General features: G+C 47.7%; 2 protein-coding genes across 2 annotated transcripts; one reads left to right on the forward strand and one right to left on the reverse strand.

Moving 5' to 3' along the window:
• The first annotated feature begins 1136 nt into the window (after nt 1–1136).
• LOC121833388 (nitrilase and fragile histidine triad fusion protein NitFhit-like) lies at nt 1137–14442 on the forward strand. The gene is made up of 11 exons (XM_042286615.1): nt 1137–1261; nt 1411–1628; nt 3865–4020; nt 4668–4868; nt 5601–5711; nt 5786–5887; nt 7095–7269; nt 9045–9161; nt 10047–10192; nt 11645–11743; nt 14232–14442. Exons 1-11 carry the CDS (start codon nt 1258–1260, stop codon nt 14316–14318), a joined length of 1416 nt encoding a protein of 471 aa, XP_042142549.1. The 5' UTR covers nt 1137–1257; the 3' UTR covers nt 14319–14442.
• A 354-nt stretch (nt 14443–14796) lies between these two features.
• Nucleotides 14797–26723, reverse strand: LOC8034949. The gene is made up of 6 exons (XM_042287074.1): nt 26539–26723; nt 23275–23457; nt 21447–21775; nt 19711–19857; nt 19044–19286; nt 14797–15053 (listed from the first exon to the last, which is right to left on the reverse strand). Exons 1-6 carry the CDS (start codon nt 26721–26723, stop codon nt 14797–14799), a joined length of 1344 nt encoding a protein of 447 aa, XP_042143008.1.
• Nucleotides 26724–26736: the final 13 nt, after the last annotated feature.

Genomic DNA, 26736 nt, shown 5'->3' on the forward strand with positions numbered 1-26736 from the left:
ATAGCCAGTAGCATCCATCCATCCATCCATCCATCCGTTTGCAATTCTCGGAGCGAGAAGGAAGCGAGAGAGGCTGCGCCAAGGCGCTCGTTGCTTGCAATGGGAGGCGAGAGGACGAAAGGCGCATGGAGCAACAGAGTTGCAACAGAGCGGGCGCCTGCTCTCGTGCAGGCAACACTGGCGCATATCCTTTCTCGAATCCTCTCCCTCTGGCGCCGCCATTAAATTGCAAACGCTCTCCAGGTTTTGAGTTGCGCCCACCCTCACTACAGCCTCCCTATTCACCGCTTTGCACCAGAGTGCTAGGAGCAGAAGATGACATGGCGGAGCGCCCGGGCTGGCGTGATTAGCTCAAAAATTATGCACAGTACTATTGCAGGTCAACCTTCTTTAATCTTAACTGTAACTTCACCTCTAATTAAAAAAAAAAAAAGCCTAAGAAACTTGTGTTGAGAAAGGGGCAAAAAACGAAAAGAAACCGGTAGTCAAGGTAGACCCCGCGCAGCAGTCGACCAAAAGGGCTCAACTCGACTCTCGTTCCAACACCGCTAAAGCGCAGTGTCTCTTTTCAAGCACAGCAGTAGGTCTTTAAAATATTCGGGGGTATCTGTTTTTGCAGTTTGCGATATTAGAATCTTGATTTTGGTGGGTTCACAAAGCTTGGGATGGCGTATTTTTATTGAAAGACGTTTTAACGGACATGCTGGTTTTTGTTGGCGTTTTACAGAAATAAGCTACCGGATGTAAAAGCTCTTGGGGTGACAAGCTTTGGCCAGGGAAAAATTAGCAAACCCATTGTCCAGAAAAAAAGTGGTTTAAAAAGTGTGCGCGTTTTATTTATTTCTCTTTTTTTCTTTTCTCAATTTCTTGAAGGTCATTCTAGCGATACCCTACACTGCCTGGTGATAGCTACAAAAAGGCAGAATAGGCTTAGCAAAACGGGAAAGACATCTGCTGTTTTTATATTTCTTCGTAAGGTGGCGCAAGCTACCGCACATTATAAAAAGGTACTTCTGTGAACTTTTATTTATCTAGCGACCATAATACTACCTGCCGGAGTAGGTCGCGTCCACGCGTCCACTCGAGCGACTCGAGTACGTCGAGTGAATTTGCGAACACGCTCACACGCTACCGAAGCTCCTGAAGTTTTTGGGTGATCCCGCTGTCCCATCTGGTTGTGCCGTTGTACCAGTTGTCTTGTGTCATAAGCCGTGCAGTGCCAGCTGAACAAAAAGCAGCTTTACGTGTATCCTGGTCATGGGTTAGTACTTCGCCTTTAATTTTGACGGATGCGTACTGTTTGCGACTTGTTGATCTTGTCGACGCCGCAGCTGCCGTAGCTGTGCATTGATGAACTTGTCGTATATGTCCTTTTTCTGACACGAAACTGTTTGTTGCTTGATTCCGCAGTATTGGCCGGAGTCTGCCAAGCTTACAAGCACAGGGGCTACGGGCTTTGCAGGCGCTTTGCGAAATCTCGGTGGAGGAGAATGTTCAGCACGGACGTTAGTTCTGGCAGTTCCTGTTCCACCATCGCGGTGTGCCAGCTGACGTCGACGTCTGACAAGGCCGCTAATTTTCAAGTGTGCTCCGATCTAATTCACCGTGCCAAATCAAGAGGGGCGCAGGTGAGCCTCGTGTACCTACTGTAGTGTGAGACGGTGAACAAGAGCAAGATAGCTCTCTCTCTCTAGAGTAGACAAAGAGTGTTTTAATTTGTCGACCTCTTGATCGGCCACGTTCGTGGTCCGCCCTGTCGTTAATGTGCTTTGTTGTACCTCCAAGTCTTTCGCTACAAAACTTCACGTTTTGGGTAAGCAGTTTAGGCTGCAACCGTGACTAAATTGATCTCGATGTACCCATGGATGCCCTTTAGGTAAGCAGTTTAGGCTGCAACCGTGACTAAATTGATCTCGATGTACCCATGGATGCCCTTTGGGTAAGCAGTTTAGGCTGCAACCGTGACTAAATCGATCTCGACGTACCCGCGGATGCCCTTTGGGTAAGCAGTTTAGGCTGCAACCGTGACTAAATTGATCTCGATGTACCCATGGATGCCCTTTGGGTAAGCAGTTTAGGCTGCAACCGTGACTAAATTGATCTCGATGTACCCATGGATGCCCTTCTCTCTCTGCCATATCTACATACCCGGCCCCTCTATACTGAGGGCGGGAAAGGGGGGGCGGGGGGGGCTTGGCTTTTAATAGGGTTCCTCCTTGGGAGGAGGGGAAAATCAAGGATCACTACGGCAGTGGTTGTTGGGCTCACTCGTTGCCCTCCGACCATCGTGGACCCACAAGTGTTGCGCTTTTGTGCCCCTTTGCGAGGTTGGGCTGGTGTCGGGCCCTGCGGGGTCCTTTCTCCTTGTCGGTTCCTCCTGGGTCGTTCTTTTGTCAACGCCCCGATTTTTCTTTAGTCCGGTTACTTATTGGCTTTTTGACGAAATTTCCATTTGATTTAAGGATCCTATTCATTTATTTTAGTTTGGCTTTAAGTCTGCGATGCTCTCAAGGTGGAATTGGACAAGGGGACTTTTATTATTGTGAAAGTATTAACTGCCCCATGGAGCGAACTGGCATCATCAGCTCTTGAAGCCGTGCCAAACGCCACCTTCCCCTGTCCCAATGAAGCGAAGCCCGTCATCTGTAGCAGAAATCTCATAAATACGCGCTGGCACACATCATAGTTTGAAGGAACGAGGCTCCTATTGGCTCTCGGGTGGCGTAGTTCCAAGGAACGCCACCAGAGAAGCCCTCTCCGTGGCGCCGCAGTGCACGCAGCGGCCCGGCCACCGGTAAGAGGTGCGGGCCTGGCCTCATTGCCCGAAGGGGCAAACTCTGGAAAGGCTGCACGTTGGAGCTCAGCACGGCGCGGCCACTTCACGAGAGCGCGCGCTTGGCCGTCGGCCGCTACCCCAGCAGTTGCGTAATGTGGCCGTCCAAGCCAGTACACCGCAGACAAACTAAGGGAGCGGAAAAACGACATTCATGCTTTTGCATTCAGAACTCATAAGTGCTTAGGTGCTGAATTTTTTTTTTTCTATTTTTTTTTATTTTTTTATTACAAAATCTGCCATATCTACACTTACTGAGGTTTAGCACCGCAGAGTCTTTTAAATACCTAGCCTCCAGCATGCGCTTGTTGCCAACTCTGCCGTGATTGGCCGTGTATGCACACTGGAATCTTAAGAGATGGCAAAGTGTTATGATAAGTAGGAAGCTTGCACTGGAGGCAGGGCAGCTGAAAGACCTCTATGCCATTCTCAACCTCAACAATTGTAGAGAGCTAATTTCACTTAATCAAACTGTATGTTACGTTCATAAGATAAGCAATAAATGGCTCACACGCATCGCACCATACCAATGGTCATTCCTGCTTGTTTCTGCCAAAATGAAAACAAATTTGGTAGTACAAAATGTTTGCCGCCAAAGCTATGTGCTCGGCAGAAAAGTTTTTTGTAATGGCCGCCGACTTGACGTTGGTGCAAGCCATGTATAGACGCTTTGCAGTAGCTGTGCATGGGCGCCGCCATAACCGACCTTCAGTTTTTGTCTCTTGTTTTGATCACTTCACTCCACCGTTATCACTGCAGCACAGATTGTTACCATTTTAGATTCAACCGCGTCCTTCTACCAGCATTGGCCCTTGTGGAGGCTCATCAAAGTCCACTTCAGTGGTTCGGTATCTCTTTAAGACAAGGGAAGGTCAGCAATGGCGGCTGTAATCTGGCGTGTCTGCAAAGCGTCTATAGAAGACTAGATGTGGCACGTGGACGTCCTACAGACGTATTGTCATGCGAGCGATCTTTTGACTCGGTGAAATTCTTTTAAAATGCCCCTTCCGTCGCATCTTTGCAACACTCAGATGGTGTTCCTACCGGAGGCAATGGACTTTCTGGCAGAGAAGAAGGCTCAGGCCTATGAACTGGCGGAGCCACTGGACGGACCGCTGATCACCGAGTACAAGAGCCTTGCCAAACGGCTCTCGGTCTGGCTGTCGCTCGGCAGCGTTCACATCAAGGTTGGTCTCGATTGGCTAGAGCCGTTAAGTAAGCTATGCGTAAAGCTCCAGCACCCCATTCCCTACATTCCCTACAAAATGGCAACGTCTGCCAAAATGGCAGACGTTGCCATTTTGGTGCCTAGTGCTGGGCAGGCGCAATTGGGGGCTGTTACTATTAGAAACTTCCTACTCCCGAACTTTCGATACGGTGTTGGAAAGCTCCGACGATGTCGTTTTGCTCTGCCATTTGCAACGTTTCTAGAGGAACGAAGACCGTTTCCTGCAGTTTCAGTTGAAGTTTTGGATAACTAGCAACCGTGATTCTGAACATTAAGATGGCTGAAATATTGACACTCTGGAGCACAGCCTATTTATACTCGGTTTCACCTTGCGTCCGGACACAGCCAGAGCTACAAGTTGATGGGACCAGTCGTAGTGTCAAAAGGGCAAGTCCCTGGGCCTTCTTCATTCACGATTGGTTCAACGATGATAGGGCACATGGGAAAACATGACGGCCACCATGCCAATATGCTTTCACGCTCCACAATTGGTTCCGCCGGCTCGTAGCGTCGTCTGCATCTGGGCTCGAGTCTAATGACCCTACGATCGGCAACCGTCGGCTCATTGTCTTCTGCGGGGCGACCACTTGCCACGGTTTCATGCAGGACGCCGACATAGGCAACAAGGTGTCCAACACGCACGTGGTCATCAACTCCGAGGGCGACATTGTGGACACATACAGCAAGGTGCACATGTTTGACGTGGATGTGCCCGGCGCACGAATCAGGGAGTCGGACTACACCGCAGCGGGCACACGGATCACTCGACCAGTTGCAACGCCAGTCGGAAAAGTGGGACTCGGAATCATATCCTTTCGTGTCGGAAAGTAACCCCAGCGAGGGCCCAATCAATCACTTTCATTAAATCTAAAAAGAAAGAAACAGTTTAGCAAACTTTGACACTGTAATTTAGCACGAAGGTGCAGCTGGTAGGGGCATTTGTTTTGTGTTCAAGTGTCAAATAGCAAGCTCTCTTCGATCCTACATTTCAACTAAAAAGCTTGATCTTTCTACTTTGCGAACCTGCCGAGGTTCGAGTTTGAGCGGGTTCGACTTTTTTCAAACGTTCAACTAAAATTTCGACGGAAGTTCGACTATGCGCGTAAATTAAATATAAGGGGGGACCGTTGCGTAACCTTGTGGAGGAGAGACGCAGCATTTGAATGAGCAAACTAATTGATTAAAAGCTTGCATGTTTTCTTTTATATTGCATAAAGGTTGGTAATCACGATCTCTAACATCTAAATTAGACTGTTTCGTAAATACCTGTTTCCCCAAAATTGCAAATTTCTTAATTTTTTTTTTTTTTTTTTGATGCTGAGTAGCATTGTTGAACATTGACGGAAGTTTGAAGGTTCGACAAACCATGGTTTACGACATTCCTGGTTGAAACGTGGAGTGTGAGGAAAGGCAGGGTCTAGGGTACTAAACCTGCCTACTCGCGTCGACTGGAAACTTTTATTCAAGTAGGATCGCCGTAACCTGCAAAGCGTGGCTTCGGAACCGATTTTTCCTCGATCCTTGACCACCGACCCTCACTGCTATGACCTCAGGTTCCCCGAGTTCTCGCTCAGCCTCGCCAAGATGGGCGCCGACATCGTAACCTACCCTTCCGCATTCACCGTGCCCACGGGTATGGCCCACTGGGAGGTCGGTATGCGACGGACTAGCCGACGCCCGGCGCTAATCGTCCGGCTTGTTTCCGCCCTGTCCCGCCGCCCAAGGTGATCATGCGGGCACGAGCCATCGAGAGCCAGTGCTACGTCGTGTCTGCAGCCCAAGTTGGACAACACAACCCCAAGAGGTCTTCTTACGGACACGCACTCGTGAGTCCCCGTCCGTGTTTTAATTCGTGAAGTCTCGCAATCTCGTGGCGTAGAGCTGGGGAGGTAAAGGCGGGTTTGCACGCTTGCGACTGCGTATGATCGTGTGCCTTAGAACTTCCTAAAATCTTTTACAACAAGAGGACAGATTGGCGCCATCTGTCGCAAAACACTTTCGGGTAACGTACGTTTCCTTTTTTTTTTTTTTTTCGCATCATTTTTTTTTTTTTTTTGGCTCGAAAAACATTTGAGTGTTATATGGATTACCGTTTTCCGTAGGTAGTGCGTACATTCAATCTCGCAAATACCGCAATATCTTCGCTCTAGTGAAATGCAGTTCCAGGTCCACCTCATAGATGGCACCTGGCATGTTCTCTCGTCGTAAAGCGCCAAAAGAGCTCAGTCATAAACAGACGTAAGTGTGTGAACGGGCCTTTAGAAAGTAATTAGTAAGTTATAGTTACATCTACTTGGTAGGTGGATCACAAAAGGTAACGAGTAAGATACAACGGGGTGGATAGAGGGACCCTTTTGAAAAGTGTGTCTATCCACCCTGTCCAAGGACGAACCTGATATGCCCTAAGGGGAAAACTCGACGTTTCCGAAAGTGCAGAGCAAATTGGCCAGTGTATGTCGGCTTCAAGTCACAAAGTTAGCACGCGTGGTTTGAACGACGACGTCTGGATTGCTCAGACTTTTTTTAAGGGGTCGGTTGCTTTATTTAATGACGTTGCAAGGTGTGCCGAGATCGCCAACGAATGGTTCGGTTTTCATTAAGGAAAAGAGATTGCCACTGTTTCATTTTGCTTCTGCACTTGGCTCAATGCAGAGTTTTAAATGGTGTCCGAATGTGGTACCGATACCTTTAAAGTAATCTGAATTTGTGTGTTTCCGAGCAAAGTTTTGAAAAGTAACTCTAGCTAATTAAATACAATGCCCCCAAAGTATGAAGTCATAGCTACAGTTCATTGAAATTTCCCTGTAACGTGCATGTCGTTTAGTTGTGAAAATCTGACTAATTAGAGGGGCTCTAACATATTTATACTAATGCGTAATTAGCTTGTGACTCGTACTCGCGAGCCTCCGACTAAGCTTTTTTTTTTTTGCTTTCCAAGGCCCGTACAAAATCCTCAAGATTGGCTGAGCGGGCGGTAAAATTAATCTATTGGGGCGACGAAAAAATTGGTCTGCTTTTTTCTTGGCTGCCTAGGTCGTCGATCCCTGGGGCTGCGTCGTGGCGCAGTGCTCAGATGCCGTCGGGATTGCGGTGGCAGAGATAAACCTTGACTTGGTCGCGAAAGTTCGACAGGCCATTCCAGTCTGGAACCACCGGAGGACCGACCTCTACGGCAACTTGTCACCGTGTTGGAGTGCTTCAAAGCAAGGTTTCTCACAAATTTTCTGCTATAACATCGAGTATGGTAGCAGTATGGTGCCTGAAACGCGTCTCTGACCGGCTTGTTTACCGCGTCCTAAAAGGTGGTCCCCGATTTTCACCCGATGTAGAAGTCGTTGTGTTGTGGCCGGCCGCAGGCCTGGTGGTGTCGCTGCGGCGGCGGTGTATGTGGCGGACACCCGTTCTGCTACGGGTTGCCCTCCAGCTTGACAGTCGACGGAAGCCTCGGCAGCCGGGAGTTGGGTTGCCGTGACGACAGCGACTCTCGAATTTGTTTGTCCCTTCTACCGGGACTTGTACGGCCAACCACCGGGATCAAGACGTCCAACAACATGACACTCCGGCTTTGCGACGCCATTCGTTGCCACTTTGGGACCACTATCGATGCGTTGGCGGAACGGGATGCTACAAACACCGGTTGGAGACATGTGCCAGTCACCGTAGTGGCAGTAGTGTGGGTAGAACACCTGCGAAGGGAGAAAACTCTCCTCGGCATTGTTCGCGGGTTACCCACAGATATCTGCAGTCAACCGGCTGGTGGGAATACAATTTAATTGGGCTTGGCATACTGCGAATCGGATGCAGATGTCAAGGGCTGCGGGTGCGGATTGGATGCGGATATCCACCGATCCAGATCTACACTTTGGCCAAGGTGGCACATAACCGTGTTCGACCGCAGATTGTAGGTTGAATAAATGAGTGATGGTATGAAGTGCATCGTCCAATGTATTGGGGAGCAAATTAATCTATTAGAAAAAAAAGAAAAGGCGCCGATCGGGGAGAAAGTTGTTTTTTACGGCAAGACCTGATTATCACCAAAGTTCGCTGTAGAGCGTTCTATCTCGCCGAAGACATTGTTTCTAGAAAAACTAAGAATGTAGGGACAGCAATCGTCCGAGCAAAGCATGTTCTTGTTTGGCAGGGAAAGAGCGGAGAACGTTCTTTGTGCAAACAAAACCTAAAACGTACAAGGCGCAAAAAAGTAGAAGCCCCCTTCCCCCTTGATTTCTTGATTTCAAATGGAAAAAGGAATGTGCAGATTGCGGGTCGGATATGGTTCCATATTTTGTGCATGCGGTTCGGATGCGGATACAAAGTGTGCAGATGCGGATCGGGTGCAGATAGATAAATTCAAGAGCATTGCAGATGGGATGCAGGTACGAAGTTTGTGGATGCGGATCGGATGCAAATGATCAAACCGTTATCCGCACTGGACTCTAATCATTTGCACACATTACTAAGTTTCAAAAACTTTTTGCAAACAGCAGTAGCAGGATGACACTATCTGGAAGGAGGCCATTTCCAGGTTTAGTGCTAATGCTGTGACGACTACGGGCGGGCAAGTCGACTTTATGAAACCCCATGCTCCAAAATGTCACTCGACATCTTCAAGACTCACTGAAATGTGGAGCTGTTACATGCACTCTGTTCAACCCCAACATTCCTGTGGTTAGAGTATTTTGTTGCACTAAACCAACATGAGCAGTGTTTGACTACCGCTATGCCGAAACCACAGCCCCTGAGATCTAGCAACATGTATGTTTTTTATACTTCCTGCTCGACTTTTGCAGAACCGGCACATTAAAAACAAACAAAGAAAAAAAAAGAAAAAAGTTGTCCTGATTGCTTGGTTAACACTTGTTATAGAGTTTTAGTTGTGACGAGTGACTTGCTTCCCGCCGCACGAAATGTGGCAGATTGAGCTTGTAAGCACATGTGCGTCGTCGGTTGATAGTTGACCAAGTGTGATTGCCACCTTTCCAGGACCTCCTCAGCGCCCCGAGTACCAGTTTGGTCAGGTAACGGTGCAGGCAGCTCACGTGTTCTACAAGTCTCCCCTGACGATTGCCTTCGTCAACAAGATGCCCGTCCTACCTGGTCGTATCCTTTATGACAAGGCTGATAATGTGTTGGTCAATGGTGTAACCTGGAAGAGAGGGGAAAGGGGGGGGGGGGGGGAGGGCAGGAAGCCTATAAAGCTTTAACCCCCTATTAGAAAAAATGAAGAAAAATCCTGGTTATGCCACTGGTGTGGGTGGAAGGCTTATCCTAGTGTGTTTCTAACTGGCATAGAAGTCCCCAACACTCGCTAAAGGCCCGTTCACACTCTTGCATTTTCTTAGGACTGAATTCTTGTGATTTCTTACGACGAGAGAAGACACTGGAGAAGCTCCCTGTGGTAGTCTCTGGATGCTTATGACAGAAATGCCTCTGAAATGCTATGCAAACCTAAACCTGCCTTTTTTTAGGGGCGAAGCTCCTTAGGGGCTAGCCATGTCCGTATGTCCGTCCGCCGTCGGGTGCACGTGCTCCTGCTCGTGAGCTCACGCGCTCACGTGCTCATAAGCACGTTAGCACGTGCTCCCGCGCTCGTGCAGGGAACAAAAAAAAAAACCGCACCTCCACATGGTGAATGATGTTGATTGAGGCGAAGCTCTGGTGGTGCTTGTCTGCATAGACGGTGAGCCGCAGCATGCCGAGCCTTTCGTTCGTTTTCATCCATGTCAGAAAGGGAATGTGTGGTATGGAATGTGGTTATATGCGCATTTGAGCATTTGACCGCAGCGTGACTTGGATGAAAACGAACGAAAGGCTCGGCATGCTGCGGCTCACCATCTACACAGACAAGCACCATCAGAGCTTCGCCCCAATCAACATCATTCACCACGTAAAGATGCGGTTGTTTTTTTTTTCTCTTTTTTTTCCCCCACTTATATTTATTACATGAGGTTCTAGTTAAATCAGTTCCTGAGCAAAGTCACGCAGATGTTCTAGTCGCTCCTATCCGCCCGGCGCTGCGACTCGCAGACCTGTCCGTCGAAGAGGTGCAGGACCTCTTCCTAGTTGTCCAGAGAGTGCAAGTTGCGGCGGAGAAACAGTTTGGTGCATCGTCCTCTACCATAGCTGTCCAGGTAAGTCTGGGCCGGATCCTCGAAGTTGCAACGACGGTTTCAAAAAGGACAAAGGGAACTATCGAAAGTGAAACATACGAAAGATTACTTCAGTATACTGGGTGTCAACTATTTCGTGCTGCGTTGTCAAGGCTGGGCTACTTTCTACTGCGCTGTGAAAGCTAGTTTCGCGAGTGCATGTGAGCGACACGCAAGACGAAGCCACGTGCTCTCGCAGCAGTGCAATGCTGCCGCGGAAGCCACGCCAGCCTTGGCAATGTCATGTTGGGCATAGCCATACTTGGTTTGGCTCGAAGCAGCTCAACCGAGGAAGGCACTGTTTGTGGCACAGCCTTCTCTTTGCCACTTCCCCACAATTCACCAGTGCGTTTGTAGAAGCATATTCTTAGGTGCCTACTCACGTTTTTACTTTTTATTTGTCACGTTTGGTTGGTTACTGGTGGCCATAGCTGAGTTGGATGCTGCAGTGCAAGTTTGGGTGGCGAGTCTTCCACTGTGTCAAATCAAGCGTATCAACAACATGCATACGCACCCGAGAAGGGCAGACGCACTGATGCACTGTGGGGAAGTGGCAAGCAAAAGGTTGGCTAAAAACGTGGTCATTATATTGACCACTCTTTGTTTGCATTTCGTATTTCTGTGGGCTACATCATCCTTTCGGGAGCCAAAGGATTGCAAGTTAATAGAAGTATTTCTGTGTTCACCTGTTGGGATATGTTTACGTCAGTCTGCAAACCAGGGTGGGTAATAAAAAATCAAGATGATCTGAATCGGGATTTATATTGACTTAAATCAGATCGGTTTTACTGTGATGATTTATACAGGACCTCTTCCTTAAAAAATCATTCCAGAATATTTTTAGTTGCCATTTGTCTATCATGTGATGCCCTCTATGTTATTTTGTATATAAATCAGGGAATCAAGCAAGAAAGATTTATATCAGGTTGAGCTTGACCACGGCGGTTTTCTTTCACCCGTTCACCTCGTTCGTCAGTTACGCAACGTCCTATTGCAAGTAAATCAGAATGCGAAAAAAAGAAACTAATGCTAAAAAAGCAATGTCCTCGTGCAAGATATTCAGTTCGCAAAAGAAAGGGCAAATGAAGCTTTTTCAGACCCTAAAGTATGTCGAACTGTATTTTTTGTCTACTATGGCGGTGCTATTAAAAAATGAAATTTGTTAATTAAGCTGTTCTTCAAATTCAAACCAATTATTTCTTCCTCTTGGTTTTCAGTGATCGGACGGATTAATTAACTACTCGTTAAAATTAACTAATTAAGTAATCGTATAAAAATAGTGATCAAAGTTATATTTTATGGTTACTGTGATTTTAATCCAATAAGTCTGATTTCAATCAAATAAGTCTGATTTTTTTCCATTCTTCTAATAATTACAGCTTCACTTTGAAAACCATTGTTTTTCATTCTGTTTTTGTCGCATATTTTAACTAGGACGGGCCAGACGCGGGCCGTTCCATCGACCACATTCATGTGCATGTGCTGCCACGGAGACCCGGAGACTTCGCTCGAAACGACGAAGTGTACGTGAAGGTGAGTCACGCAAAATGACCGCATTGTAAAAAAAAAAGAAGCACGGTTTAGTTGAGAGTTTTGCCTGAGCTAAGCTCCTACTGACGTCCTATTCCGCCTATGCATCGAAAGCTGTCCTGAAGTGGTAGCGAATGACATCACACAAGCCGATGTGTTATTCTGTCAGATGTCCTAATGCTAGTGCTTGGTCATAGAAGTTCTGGCAAAAGGCACGAGCAGACCAGAGTGCGGAACGTCCCAATTCGTGGCTGTCGAAGCTTCTGTGGAAAGTCAGGCTGGAGAGCAACCTGCAGCAGAAGAGGCGTCTGCCACGTACAACGCCGCTGCACGGCACTTCGACGTCGTCATCAGGCGGAAATCGAGGGACCAGTTTCTTTAGACGCAATAGACACACCGGTCGGAGACGGAGAGAGACATGTTTTTATTTGATGAGGGGTTCACCCGCTATGGAGCGCTCCATAACACTATGGAGTCGGAGACACGTTCCAGGCACGTGTATGAGGAATTCCCTCAGTAGATTTGGAGCGATGCAAAAGTGCTCGGCTCACGCCTTTAGAGCAGTAGATGCTAGTGTGCGCTTGCACAAGCAAAAAAAATTAGCAAAAGACAAAAAAAGAAAAGCGCTCCGCAATTGTTTTAAATCCGCAAAGAGAATTCCCCATAAGTTGCTTGGGCTTAGACTGTTGTCTGCTCGCACAAATGTAATTTATGCGAGCGGACGATTGACTAACGCGTGTCTTACGGTGGAACTCTGCAGCGGTGGTACAGCTGACGGCACAGGCGCACGTGCAGATGCTTCGCGAATCGCAAGTGCTGGTTTCTGTGCCTGCGTTGTGCCCACCAAGCGAGCGCTTGTTGCAGCATGTTACGAGTCAGAACTAAAACGAAAATTTGATCAGAAAGACTGCCGTAATACCTTTGATGGATGCCCCGAGATAGCCTGCCCCCTATATTTGGCTTGGTTTGTCGTTTTTTCTTAATAGCCCACTTCCTGTAATCGTAGTATTCAGATCAATGTGATGGCCCCGGCGTAAATACGGCTAGTTAGCTATGGTGGCAGATTGCTGACTGGGAAGTACAGTCATTTGTTGCTTCATTGCCCCGTGCCACGGTAACAAGTTTGGCAGGGACACATAACCTAAATATAGCATTTTTCAACTTTTCCTGATTGCACACCGAAAGTTAGCCCACTTCTAATTTTCACCCAATTTGCTTCTGATTTTAGGTGGGGTCTCTCAAAATGCTTAAGTAAGCATTTTTTTTTATAATAAGTTTTTTTTTTGCATTTAACGCACTTGTAGACTGAATATTCAGATTATTTCTGAAGAGGGAGCTGTGGATCATGCATTTCTAAAGCATTTTGATACGTTTGTTTGCAAGTAGCGCCTTGTGCAGCCCTTGGAAGCAAGTGGCGGCACAGCACTTGCTGGGTGGTGCACGAAAGCACCTGATGTCAGACCCCCGTGTCATATGCCATGCAGCTAACGCCCGGGCCTTTTTGCCCCACTTTCAAAAGCGCCAGTTTCAGAAGCCCATAACGCAAATCCCCCGTATCAGGCGGCCGGGTCCTCAGCGCGAGGGCGGAGCATTCTGCTTTTAACTAAGAGACAGTAAGTGTGCACGCGAGCTTGTGTAAGAATTATGCCGTACTTGGGACTCAAGTAAGGAATAACTGGATAAAGCTTCCCGTTCTTCAGGCGTACGCTATACACATTCACGTCTCGTGACGTTACAAGTGAGAACAAACAGAAAATATCAGTCAGTGGCAAAACTTTTAAGTAATAAGCATTGAACTACAGCTTTCATTGACTCTGAAGCACACGCGGGTTCACAGTTCCGACGTTTTTTTCAATACTGTTAACCTGCAGCTCATGGCGCCGTACTTATTACATGTACAGCACTTCCATTCTTACGTCCTAACAATATTTGTATCCATCTAGGTAGATGATGTCTATAATTCTACGTCTGGGTATACTCAGACGTAGAATTATAGACTTTATCTACCTGCTGTCATAGAGGTATATGTATATACCTCTATGACAGCAGGGTGCATCGCTGGTTATGCATATTTATGGAGTTGGCCACTTGTAGTACGCCATTCTAAGTTTTTCTGCAGTTCATGTTAACTTTATTCTGTTGTTTCTTTCACTTAAAAGAGATTTGTAGACCCTCAGCGGATTAGGTAAATACATAGAACAATGCTGGTTGAAGCGCGAAGAGGGTGGGACGGGGGCAGTGAGGACGGGGCTTTAGGCACTTGGCGAATACGGGACGGGGTAATGGAATGCGGGGCTTTCGAAACGTAGGGATAATGACGCAGGGCTTTTGCAACGGGGATTCTGCACGAGGGGCAATCGTGCTACACCCCACTTGCTCGTCGTGACACGTGTTTTCCGTGTTTCCACAATGGTTAACGGTACTTGTAAAACACTTCTGTCAACGGGCTTCATGCCTTTCATGGTAACACCGATTTCTGTTTGCCCCACAGCTTCAGGAAGACAAGAAGAACCTAAGGCCAAAGCGTTCTGACGAAGAAATGGCGGCGGAAGCTGAACAACTCAGAGCCCATTTCTAAATGTGCAGCCTTTGCCTCCTCCTCTCCATTCAGCGTATTCGTGGTGGTTACAGCTGCGATGGAACAGTTTATGGATGCAGAGTCTATAATTAAATGGAAACTTTTAAGCCCGGATAACACAAAATTTGTATTCTTGCAAGAACATTTGACGCTTTGCATTGACGCGGAGGCGTTGTGAAAAGGGCCCTTAGGACGACTAAAGGTTAGGGGTGACAAGACGTTCCTCACGCTGGTACAGAGGAACAAGAAAATTGTGAATCCTACGCGATTTTTTTCCTCTTCTGCCCGCGCGCACCCGTCGTCTGCTAAACTATAGTTCCCAGGATTACTTTCGGCGCCAGAGTGGGCGCTGCACGCTTCGCAGAAGGTTGATGATTCTCACTCGATCCTGAAAGAATTACGGCGAGAACTTGAAGTACCTTGATTCTTTATTCGTTTTGACAGGCGTCGCGTTAACTCGAGGGAAAGGAACAAATGTTCACATGATCCTGCACCTGCGGCTTTCGTCCCTGCTGCTGTAGAACTGAGATTGTGTGACCATGGACACCGGGGAGTTGGCCCTGGCACGGATGTCCGGACAGTCCGTGTAAACGCGAAAATAGAGGACCACCCGGGCCGTCGCCTGGCCCAGGGAGTCCCGCCTGTTCGGCACCGAGGCGTTGATGGTGTCGTCGGCCCCTTGTCCGAACGGCAGGAAGTCCACGGTCAGGGACTCGGCGCACAGGATGTTGCCTCCTGGAACGCAAGCGACACTGGTTGCCGAAAGTCCTCTTTTTCGGAATCCCGGAGAAAAGCTCACCGGAGAAAAGCTCACTGGAGTAAAGCTCACCGGAGATAAGCTCACCGGAGAAAAGCTCACCGCAAAACCGGTGGATGCGGAGAAAAGCTCACCGGCCATTGAGCGTATGCGGAGAAAAGCTCACCAATTTTCTTTCCTCCTTTTTACATGGATGCAGTTGAATCATGCGTAACCTATATCAATTTATTAGCATTAAAAATCGTCAGCTTTGTAAAAAAGAAAATATCCTTTTTTGTAATGTTTGTTAAGCTTATTGGGTATATTGCTCCCAAATTATTAATTGCGGGCGAGTGTTTTCTATGGCTTAACCTCTACGCAACGAAGCCTAACTGAAAACAAGAAAGAGTTCGAAAACTTAATAATGTCTGCCTAAAACTTAAAAATCAAATCTGTAAATGCCGAAAATCCGAAACTGCTTGCACAACAACGCGGTGCCTGAAATTCTTTTTGAAGCTCTTGTTCACAATTGAAAACGGAATAAAACAGTCAGTAGGTTATCGAGGCTTCTATCTTCCACGGACATGCACGTTTTCTAGCCGTTCGCGCTGATGTTTCCACTCGTTGCCTTTGTGCAATAGTGCCCTTCTACTGCCAACCACCCATGACCTTCAAAGCTGCACACTCTCAGCGTTGTTACTCGTGACCTTTATAAGAAGTCGTCTTCTGTAAGGTAACAAATAGGGCGACTTGGTAAACGTTATACATGATGAAAACCGCTCAAACGACGACGATGGATTGAACTCAACAAACACGACAGGACGAGGCTGTTCGCACAACTAAAGCTTTGTTAGTGAAATTAACAGAAAGGAAACAGTGTAGCCGACTCTGATTACATCAACAAACACCTACTTATCTATTAGGCACTACACAATATTGGGAGCTGAAACGTTTCACACACTGCTATTCACATTAGCTCGCAAAGAACAAACTTCTTTATCTGATTTATCTGTCAGAGCTACGGAAGGCGTACTGTCAGCTGTCAATAAATTGTTGGCTTTTCTTACCAGTGTACGATGTTCTTAATTTATACTTGCGGCTTAATTAATATACAGAATGGGTGATTACTAATTTCTGAGGAATTAGTAAATATGCCCAATGAACTTTAAGAATATTAGAAAGAGGACATGTTTTTAATGAAGTGACGAATGCGAATTTTGTTAAATCGACACGTTTGACGCAGAATCCGCTAAGTTAAAAAAATTCGGTGAGCTTTTCTCCGCATCCGCTCAGAGGCCGGTGAGCTATTCTCCGCATCTGCCGGTTTCGCGGTGAGCTTTTCTCCGGTGAGCTTTTCTCCACCGCCCCTTTTTCGAGCCACAAGAGCCAGCTTCTGGCTTATCAAAAAGCACGTTTCCCAACGGGATTTTGTGGACTTTGTGCACGCAAATAAAGCAGCTTTTTTCGAAGAGCGAGTCATCCGTGCTCGCGTCGTTCCACCGGCAGCGTCTTCGTCTCGATGTGGCGTCAGAAACGCGAGTTAATGTATAGATACGTTGCACTGACGTAAACTGACAATTCACGCATCTTTGTTTGAGCGTTCCCTCTGCTCCGGTAGTCTTACACCGGAAAGGATGTGCCTAAGAAGCAGAAAAGACCACAATCGCGAAGTGACGGCGTGTGCAAGCCACATATACGCTTAAAAACAAATACTTGTCTTTACAAAGGGACATACAAAGGTTAATTATGCTCATCGAGGTTTTTATTTAAACGTGACCTATAAAAACCCAACTACCCAGAACACAATTTGCGGCTCGAAATTAGTTTTCTTTCCGCCCAAAAACCGGCGGTCGAGAATTGTTCAATTTCAGTCGTGCTCCCTCTCTTTTCCACGGCCACGTGGCGTTTAAACTCTGTGTACCAAATATTCAAAGTGTGCCATCTAAGGCACACATTGAGTGTCAAAAATAGAAAAGAATATGAACCTAATTTTCGTGGCCTCCAAAAAACTGCAAATATGTTGATAAAAAAAAGATATCGCACAGATCACAGGTAGGACATGACATGTACCGTAGCCACCTCTATGTTGACAAAGCCTGGCAGATCATCGCGTGACGTGGTCGCCAAAAGTGAAAAGTTGGAGCGGCAGACAAGAGGCGTGTAGCGGGCGCCCCGCTGCGGCGAGACGGCGAAACACTTGTCCCAGGTGATGGAATATCCGCTCGTGCTTCTCGCGTTCCTCGGGCTACCGTTTCTATTCTCGTCGGGTTTGGAAACCATGTTTCGGGTCCTCGCCGCTGCAAAAGCTGCGCGCTGAATACCGGACTCTTCGAGAAATGTTCTGTGCTACCAGATTCTCTCGCTCCAAATCTTCGACCGCGCACTCATGGCTCCGTCATCGAACTGCCAAGCTTTTGCGAGTATAGAGGAGGCTATGCAGGTACACACACGTCATTCTCAATATGACGACGTTCCGCGGATGGCGGCACGCTACGGACTAAGGACTGACCAATCGATCTTCAAACGCAGAACATCGAGCGGAAGGGATATAAGTGCGAAAGAATCGCATGACAGACGGTGCTCGTAACTTCGTCGACTGCTTCACACTCCGGGGGTGTTAGGTTCGCCGTGTCAGTTGCCCGCCGCAGAAGCGGGTCCATATCACAAGAGCGAATGACATTTTAGCGAACGGCGACATTTGAGCGAATGGTCGTTTTAGCGAATAACGGGGGCGCGCGTTAACCCATCCGTCGCGCTGCGCTTTACGCCGCTTCGCGGCGACAGTCTGCGGCAACTCATTACAAAAATATGAACTCACTTGGCCCACCCGAAAACGCCGCTTCGCGGCGTCCGACTATTCGCTAAAGTGTCATTCGATGAAACGTGGGCGTTCGCTAAAACGTCATTCGATCAAGTGAGTGCCTCCCCGCAGAAGCAATAGCTCGAGGGAACCATGCAGTAAGGAGAAATAACCGTCAGGGCCTTTACGCACAGTTGCGTTTGACTCCGTTGCGTCGAAAAACGAACGCGAGTTCTCGGCACATCTGGGCTTCGTATGCAGCGTGGAATCGTAAGAAGCACAGATGTCCTGATTTTTTGCAGCCGCAACGCAGTCAAACGCTCTCAAAGGCAACTGTGCATAGGGGCCTTCAGTATACAGAATCGACAACACCTGCAAGCTATGTATATTAGGTATTCTCATTTCTCTGGGTGTCGTATTTGAGCGCGCTATTCACAGCGCATCCGGGGAAGGGAAGGGGGGTGCAGAAGGTGGTATGGTTGGCCTGGACGAGGTCCTCCCGTCCACAGATCAAACTTCTGCTAACGCCTTCAAAGAACGGCAAACTTGATAATGTGAAATGCACGTTGCGGAAGCACTGTGGAAGCTTCCCCAACGTCACAACCACGAGAGCTCGAGGTCGCTGCTTTGAAGTGTTCTTCCGCAAAACGAGCGCTCGCGCTAGAAATGCATGTCTCTAAGTCAGGAGCGCGGGCTAGCTCGCGCTTGTAGCTTTGACTGCAGTCTCAACTTATGTTAACGTTCTCTGCCTAAGCAACTCCACGAGTGAGTCGTACTGCAGCGATCCTGACGCTGCGTAGGAACTCATGACGTGGCGGCATTCCAACAGAGCTTCACAGACCGCCACCAGGCGCAATTTTGAGATCTCTTCATTTGTTTTAAAATTAGTTTGCTTTACTTCTCTGCCTGCAGCCCGAAAACGCTAGTCTACTCTAGTGTTTCTGGGCTGCAGGCACAACATAGACCACATCTAAACAAAGAAACAAGTGCAACGATTCCGTTCTGGTACCCCTTCAAACTACTCCAATAAACGCGCCTTCAAAATTGTATTACTCGTTATCTCGAACATGTAACACACATCTAGGGGGTGTTGCTCGAACTCAACTGAAGAATACCCCCCCCCCCCCCCCCCCCCCCCACTTCCCTTCCCAAGCCCAACAATAAACCGCTAAAAGGATGTGAGACTCACGGAACATGCTGCTCCAGAGACTCATCTTGTTCTTGAGGGCCCTGATGGCTTGTGCCACTTTGACGTCTTCTCCGGACACGGTAAGCGACGGTATGAAGACTCGATGGGACAGACAGCGGGGGAATTGTAGTGACGTGAACTCGAGAGAGGCCTCCGGAAACGTCGTGTACACCACTCGCAGGACCTTGAGATAGCGCACCAGGGAAGACACCTTCCGGGACAGCATCGAACCAGGCGGTATGTCTGTCCGCGTGGTCGCGCGAGAAAGATCGGACGGTTTGTGTGTTGCTGCCGTAATTAGAAAGTTTTAATATATTAGCGATACAGCAGTGATGGACGGCGTGAGCGAGCTGGTGTAAATTTACAATTTTATAGACCGGGTGGAGAACTAGAACAATCCAAAGTAAAGGGAACAGAATGATCGACAGATATGCAACTCATCAAACTCAACTCGCGTATTTATTCAGTAGCGTCTTCACGTATACAACGACTTTGGGGTCGCCAACGAACCACCGCTCGCACAAGAACACCTCAAATTCAAAACAAGTCTGCAAAAAAAAAAAAAAAAAAGCATGGCCTTTGTTTTAGGAGGCATACCAGATCTCTTGTGTGTTCAGAACTTGTGAGTGTCTTTGTGTGCGTGGTGGTTTAGCTTGCGTGAACTTACGTAGTTTAGCCTTGACGAAGAGCGTCTGCACATTGTACAGCCTCAGCGGTCCCTGGTCCTGGAGCCACTGCGAGGCCCGCTTCAACACCCCGGTAAACTCCTCGAATGTGTAGCAGTCGAGCGGTTTGGGCACCACGTCGTGTATCTCTGGGCGTGTGCGAAAAATAAACCGGGTTCACTCCTTCCCACAAGCAAAAATATACACGTTGGTCAGACATTCTGTCAGCTGTACCAAAATACAAAGGAATGTACTACACTGCTCGACACATCGCGAACGATAGCAAAATTCCTCCCGGCTATCATTCCACTCGGAGCCGCCATATTGGAGGAGTTTTGCCATCTTCCATCTGTAAACGAGGGGCGTCTGCATAACTCGGTTGTCATGATATTAGGACAATGTATTTGTACATTCAATAGTTTCGGTGCAACGAAGAAAAGAAACACGGCCGCGAGGTCGTGGAAAACCGATTTTCAGCAACTAAATCGCAAGACTTGTCAACGAAGCAATGAAATGAGTCATCTGCAGTAGCATACCAACTTGTTTTTGAGTGGGGGGGGCAAACCAGACCAGACCCCCCCCCCCCCCCCCCAAATGGGCCAGGGGGCGGTGCCCTTGGTATCCCATGGACGCCGCCGGCCAGTGTTTGCCCTGCCCAGTGGCGGCTATTTCCGGGTGGGGTGGGGGGGGGGGGGGGGGGCAAAACACATGCCTTGCCCCCCCCCCTACTCTGAGAACTGGAGGGGCAAGCGCCCCCCTTGTCTTCCCGGTTGGTACGCCCATGGTCATCTGGGTAAGTGAGCGCGGTCTTTACCAAAGACGCTGTATGAAGGGTTCGATGCTTTGAGCTAATGAGACTATCGACCAGCTTCAAAAGTGCAAGTCGCTAGGCCTTTTTGTGTTTATGATTGGTTCTGCAATGATAGAACACGTACAGAAACATGACAAACATCATGATGGTGCCCTCCTGATGCTGTGTGATTGGTCCCATCATCTCGTAAGCTCGGCTGCGTCTGGATTAAAAAAAAAAACACAGCCTAGAAGAAAACAATATGTCTACCTGGTTAGGACAGGCATGTCTCAAAATAAATGTTCGCCGAAAAAGTCGGAGGGGTGGATCTTTCTGATCCACCACCCCCACTTTGCCGCGATCAGTGTCTCTAGCGAAACACATGGGTAAGGGAATCCTACAACATGGCGGAAACTTGATCGTTGATAATAGGTACAATATAGAAGGCACTTCTTTTTTTTGTTTCTTTTTTTTCTTTTTTTGCGTAGGGTCTATATCCGCGCTTTTCTACGCTTTTCAAATGCAGTTTTTGAACATCTAATCTTATCTTACCGCCTAAGTTAGCGAGTCCATGTTCCACCACATTAGTATTTTTCATATTTCGATGTTTGCGGTTCAGCTGCGACAGCACGGTACAAATACAACTTTGAGAGTCATACTTGTTAACTAAATGCTTATTCATCGTCATTATTACAAATAGTAAATGGCATCGCGTTTTTCATAGCTGGTTTGACTTTTAGAAGATGTCGCAGAAACAATCTATTTTCAGTCGTCTGCTCGGAAAACAAAACACCATTTGGAAACCAAGTTGGCGTCGTTTTAGCTACGGACTCCATTTTCCCGGTCACGGGTTTAATAATACATTAGCTGTTATGGCCGTACGCAATGATGCTAAAATACACCTTTTCATTATGCGCGGATGCATAGAGAGTAACGAAGCTGACGTACGAATCCTCTCTCTGGTTGGCTTGCCCCGGTAGAAGAAGACTCTGAAGCTGAAGATGTTGTGGCACGTCAGCAAGTCTCCTTCGAGGGCTCTCGCAGCACAAGAGGCGTTACTCTGGTTCGAGCCTTCCACGTCCCTGGACTCGACGCTGATGATCTTTCCCGGCACAGGGTCCTGACCGCTGGCTTGGCTGTAGTTGAACCGGTCCAAGATTTCTGGTACAGTCTCGTAGGATGACTGCGTCTTGTCCTGGGTGCGTCGAGGCAGTAGATCACGGTAGCCGAGCTCCGCTCCGCCCGCAGCGTGCAGTTCTGACGGGAACAGCCAAATCCTGAAGGACAACCCCGCTTACTGAATGTGGAATTTAAAAAAAAAAATGCAGATGGTATTTGCTGGGATGCCTCATTTCAGCAAGTTGTTCACGGCGTAAACCCAGAACGAGCTTCTACTATCGTCTACGAAGAACGGTGATCTTGATGGTATCTGGGGTACGCGTCGCAGAAGTTCTGTATTGAGGCGTTCAGCAACAACGGGCACTCAACTATGGATGTCAGCGAATAACATCCACTGCGATTATATATATATATATATATATATATATATATATATATATATATATATATATATATATGTATATTTGTATACCTTTCCAGCACGTATCACGTGTTTAAAAAATGCTGAGTCACTGGGCCATGGACACATACGTGGATTCTGGTCTTCCGCTGAAGATCAGAATCCGTTTGCTCGGAATGTGTTCCACAACCTATTAGATAAACATGGCAAGGCACGACAGCAATCATTGGAATGGTTTCTATTCTTTTAGGATACCGTGTTTTCGGATAAATCCGAAAAATACTCGCTGGTAAATTTTCTTTCATTTCGGATTTATCCAAAACACTGAAAATGTCAAGGTCGCAACGACAAGAAAAGAAAAAAAGAGATGGTGGTAAATAAATGTTCACAAGGTCAGTGGACCTGACGAGATACCACTTTAGTTTCCTTTGAAATATCGAACTACTTACAAAAGGGGTTGTCTCTTAGCTTGTCAAAATACCCGGACTTTTTTTTTTATGGCTCTGAATTTAAAGGTTTTGAATTTCAGGTAATTAAGAATCTAACAAAAATAAACCCTGACGAACCCCCCAATTTTCAGGGAAAACATAAAAACTCCGATAAACACCTTCCCAATTTTTAAAATAAATATACTCCGAAAACACGAAATCCTACTTATATTCAAGATATCATCGAGCCGCCACCACTACGCCCTAACCCTATAACTTGGCCCAAGAGCGAACATCATGGCCCCTTCGAGCCAATCAGGGCGATGGAGACGAAACACGTGACAGCGCCAAAGGTGCATGGATCGAAGTGTAGGGGTGTAACCAAGCAGTTGGAGAAGAAGGGAAGGAGGAACCTCCCTCTTACCCTCTTCTGGGTGTCCCCAGAGGCGCCCAGAGGTCGCTTTTTCAACCCCATAGAAGATTAGCTTGTCATGTACAAGAGCGGCTTTCCTCTTTCCCACCTGTGACCTTCACAGCACGCGAGAGAGAGTCACGTGCCTCTCTCCGATCGACACGCTGATTGGCTGACTGGGACTGTATAGCCTTCGCCATTTGCCAAATCACGGTCACAACGAGGCGGAAATTATCAACGATGTGATGTTGGTGTCCACCTGAACTACTGGTGACTTGTTCAAACCTCCGCCGGCTGATCTTGGAGGAACGTGTCATTAACGCCGTAATTTTCTTTTCTGTGACTTTACCGTTCTACTCTGAGAAAGCGCGCTTGAGATCGAGCAAATTTGTTCACACCCTGGGCACGCAGACTGACCTGAGCCCGTCGCCGTAGTAGTGGCGCTTAGCAGCTGCGGGACTGCGTCCGTCCTTGTCGAAGGTGGGGATGCTTTTCTCTGACGGTTCTCGGTCTTTGAACTTGAACTGCACTGTCTCCAAGGTGACCGCGCGGTATCCGCGTACCTGGCTGTACCAGTCACTCGCTCGCTCCAGCACATCCCTGTACAATGAATTTCATTTGTCAAAAGAAAAAAGGTCAACCATGTTACCACGCGTCTTAAGCCGGGGTCACACTGCTAATCCATCATATACAAAAGACAGTCTGCAAGCACAAGTCACCGCAGTATACGGGATTCGAATGCCGCGTGCCCAGAGAGAGAGGGAGAGAGAAGGGTTTATTAAGGAAGGACAGGGAAGTTAACCTGAACGTAGGTTCTGCTTGGCTACTCTGTACTGGGGAGAAGAGGGGGAGGAAGAAAAGGTATGACGATGAGGAAGAAAGATGAGTTGAAGTTGTCAATGAGGGTGAGCAATGGTAAAAATGTTCAAAATCTCACAGGCAATTTTAAGCACCCTAAAAAGTGTGTGATAACTTCGTGTTCGTGAGGAACACTACCAAGGCCTTTGTGAATTGGTCAGTTGTGTCCCAGGCACCAAGCACTTTTGATGAGCTGAAAGGCCGCGAGTCCAACGCCATTAATGTCTTGTTGCAGCACTTGTCGATCCTCGCCGTTGAATCTATAGCCAAGTTTTCTCCTTGAACTCACTGCAGACTATATTTTGTATGATCTATAAGCAGTGTGACCCCGGCTTACGGTGACGTTTAGCTCTAAGCTGTAACGGGATGATCGTATTTATAGAAGCGAGCCTGCCTATGGTGACGTCTTAGCTGCAATGATGTAGTATGGTATCTATGCAACGCAGTCGGCCGGTTCATGCTGTTGTCTAAGCTGTAAAGGGGCGATTTTTTTATTGATGCAAGCCAGCCTGCCTATTGTGATCAGGTAATAGTATTCATGCAAGACAACCTGACTCTGGTGATGTCTAAGGGGTAAGGGGACATAATTTGATAGCTATGCGTACAAACTTCGCTACTTCTTTTCAAAGCTCTGAAAACACTCCGCTTTGGCAGAAGAGCCATGCACAATTAAAGGAGCGATGCAACAATTTTTGTACTGTGCACAAATACCGCTTAAAACGGATCCCTAACGTTAATGACCTATGAAACACGCGTTCGTTTTTCACCCCACGCAATAGAAGTCTCAGAAAAAAAATTAAGAAAAACGAGCAGCGTTCACCCCCTCAACTCGCAGCCAGAACAAGCGGCCACGTGTTCTGGAGCCTATTATATGCCGCCAGTGTTGATCATAGCCACGCGCTGGGGTTGTCAAAGCGCAGGACACGCGCTGAGTTCCAGACATTGTTATGGCTCGGCTGTTGTCGTCGTTGCAGCGATTGGACACGGGTCACAACCCAAATGCTTCTCGAGCTAGCAGTTGTCACGAGCCCAAGTCGAGTGCCCACGCAATGCTCGGGTCCAATCTATGAACCGCATTCAAATATCGTCACCTGGGTGTACTGCGATCCCCACGTTACGTCATCAAATTTCGCAAAGGAGAGATTGAACGAAAATGATCGCTTTTGTCCTTGAAATTACACCGCAACAAAGGAGTTTCTTGGCCAATGGCGTTGCGTGTGAGTATCCTTGAGTCCCAGGTGCGCCAGTAAGCTCGTGTAGAGAGAAAAACATTCCAATTGAATATCGTTGTACAGCTCCTTTAAGCATGCACTTCTATAAGGAGTATTCACTAGGCGCCATATTTGTGGGTGCTGTCTAGAGCGCACGCTCAGAACGAGCCCACATTAATAGGCTGCTAAGACCGGCAATCCTGATGGTGTGGAATGCAACGTTGCAAAAGAACCGTGGAAGCTCGCTTCAGCACACGCTCAGCAGTCGCGCACACAGCTATGGCCGCCAGTGAATACTTCCAGCTATAGAAATTTCTGTTTAGCATCATACCAGTGCGCAACGGATGCACCCTCGACCCGGTTAAAAAAAAGTCGAGGGAGTATTCACTGGCGGCCATAGCTGTGTGCGCGAATTCTGAGCTCGTGCTGACGGCGAGCTTCCACAGTTCTTTTGCAACGTGCATTCCGCACCATCAAGATTGCCGGTCTTAGCAGGCTATTAATGTGAGCTCGTTCTGAGCTTGCGCTCTAAACAGCACCCACAAATATGGCGTCCAGTGAGTACTCCCTATTGGGGAGGAGATCGAACAGTCACGCCTCTAGCGGTGCGCTTCAGCTGTGGGGACAACAAACCCCATTTTCTTGTTTGTTTTTGATCCGAGAAATCGAAGACGACGATTCGAAGGCCGCTCCTCGTGCGACCAAAGCACTGATCAAAGCGAAGCGCTCGTGCCCAGACCGTGCTCGGCGAGGTTCAATTTCTTTGTTATGTTGTGTCGGTAAACACCGAGTTGTGGGGACAACAAGCTCTATAAAGCGCCCCCCATAGTTCGATCTCCTGCCCAATAGCGAGTAGTTACTGGTGGCCATAGCTGAGTTATCGGCTGCTGAGCACGTGCTGACGGGGAGCTTCCACAGTCGTTTGGCAACGGGCATTCCACACCATCAAGGGTGCTGGTCTCACCAGCCTATAATTGTGAGCTTGTTTTGAGCATGCGCGGTGAACAACGCACTCAAATATGGCGTCCAGTGAATACTCCCGATACAATAGACCTTTCGCTAAATTACCCAAGCATAAAAGAGAACGTGGGGAATGTATGCACACGCGCTGCACGTGCTCGCATTCCCTATAGAAAATATTCGAAGTAAATGACCGAAATAAAGCGTCCGTGGAACGCGTGTGCGAAGTGCCATTTGTTTTAGACTTTTGCTCTCGAACGTGCAGCGCGTGTACTATATGCGTTCCCGGCATTATTTTTGATGCTTGGATAATTCGGCAAAAGGTTTATTACTTGGAAGTCAATCTAAAGTTATGGGCTGGCCAACTTGAGCCTTTATGGCATCCTTCGCACACGACATTTTGTGGTATTTTCAGTTCAGCTATCAAAAGAGGCGCCAGCACGCCGCAATTTTCTTCTGGAATATGTCAACGCGGGGACCTCTGAACTTTTGAGGGTTAAAAGGATCCTGTGATATTAAAAAAATCCTCTGCACCCACAGCTCACAACAAAATGGCAGACGATAGAACAATATATATATATATATATATATATGCACGATCACCGGCATACAGTGATCGTGCATATCTAAGGAGAAATGCACCCTCGCTTACTCAAACTCCTGAAACTCGAGACGTCCCGTAGCCTTGGAACGGCGAACCAGCGGCAGGAATTCGTAGTAGAGCAAACCCGGCACGGGCTCCGGCCCTGCCTTGCCAAACTGGGCTGTGCTTGACCTCCTGGCCGATGGCAAAGACGGCCTCGATGTCGCTCTCGGCGTCATAGATTGAGTCATCATCTTTCTACCAAGC

The sequence above is a fragment of the Ixodes scapularis genome, unplaced genomic scaffold (genome assembly GCF_016920785.2).
Source record: "Ixodes scapularis isolate PalLabHiFi unplaced genomic scaffold, ASM1692078v2 PGA_scaffold8__174_contigs__length_109621045, whole genome shotgun sequence".
Taxonomy (NCBI): domain Eukaryota; kingdom Metazoa; phylum Arthropoda; class Arachnida; order Ixodida; family Ixodidae; genus Ixodes; species Ixodes scapularis.

Bases quoted from the DNA above. Each gene is read 5' to 3' on its own strand.
- LOC8034949 (XM_042287074.1), bottom strand. From the start codon at position 26,723: ATGATGACTCAATCTATGACGCCGAGAGCGACATCGAGGCCGTCTTTG. The intron at 23,458-26,538 runs GTAAGCGAGGGT...TTCATTGTACAG, and splicing joins CTCGAGTTTCAGGAGTTTGA to GGATGTGCTGGAGCGAGCGA. The intron at 19,287-19,710 runs GTAAGTTCACGC...CCACGCGGACAG, and splicing joins CTTCGTCAAGGCTAAACTAC to ACATACCGCCTGGTTCGATG.
- LOC121833388 (XM_042286615.1), top strand. The intron at 9,162-10,046 runs GTATCCTTTATG...AAAGTCACGCAG, and splicing joins GATGCCCGTCCTACCTGGTC to ATGTTCTAGTCGCTCCTATC. The intron at 10,193-11,644 runs GTAAGTCTGGGC...TATTTTAACTAG, and splicing joins CCTCTACCATAGCTGTCCAG to GACGGGCCAGACGCGGGCCG.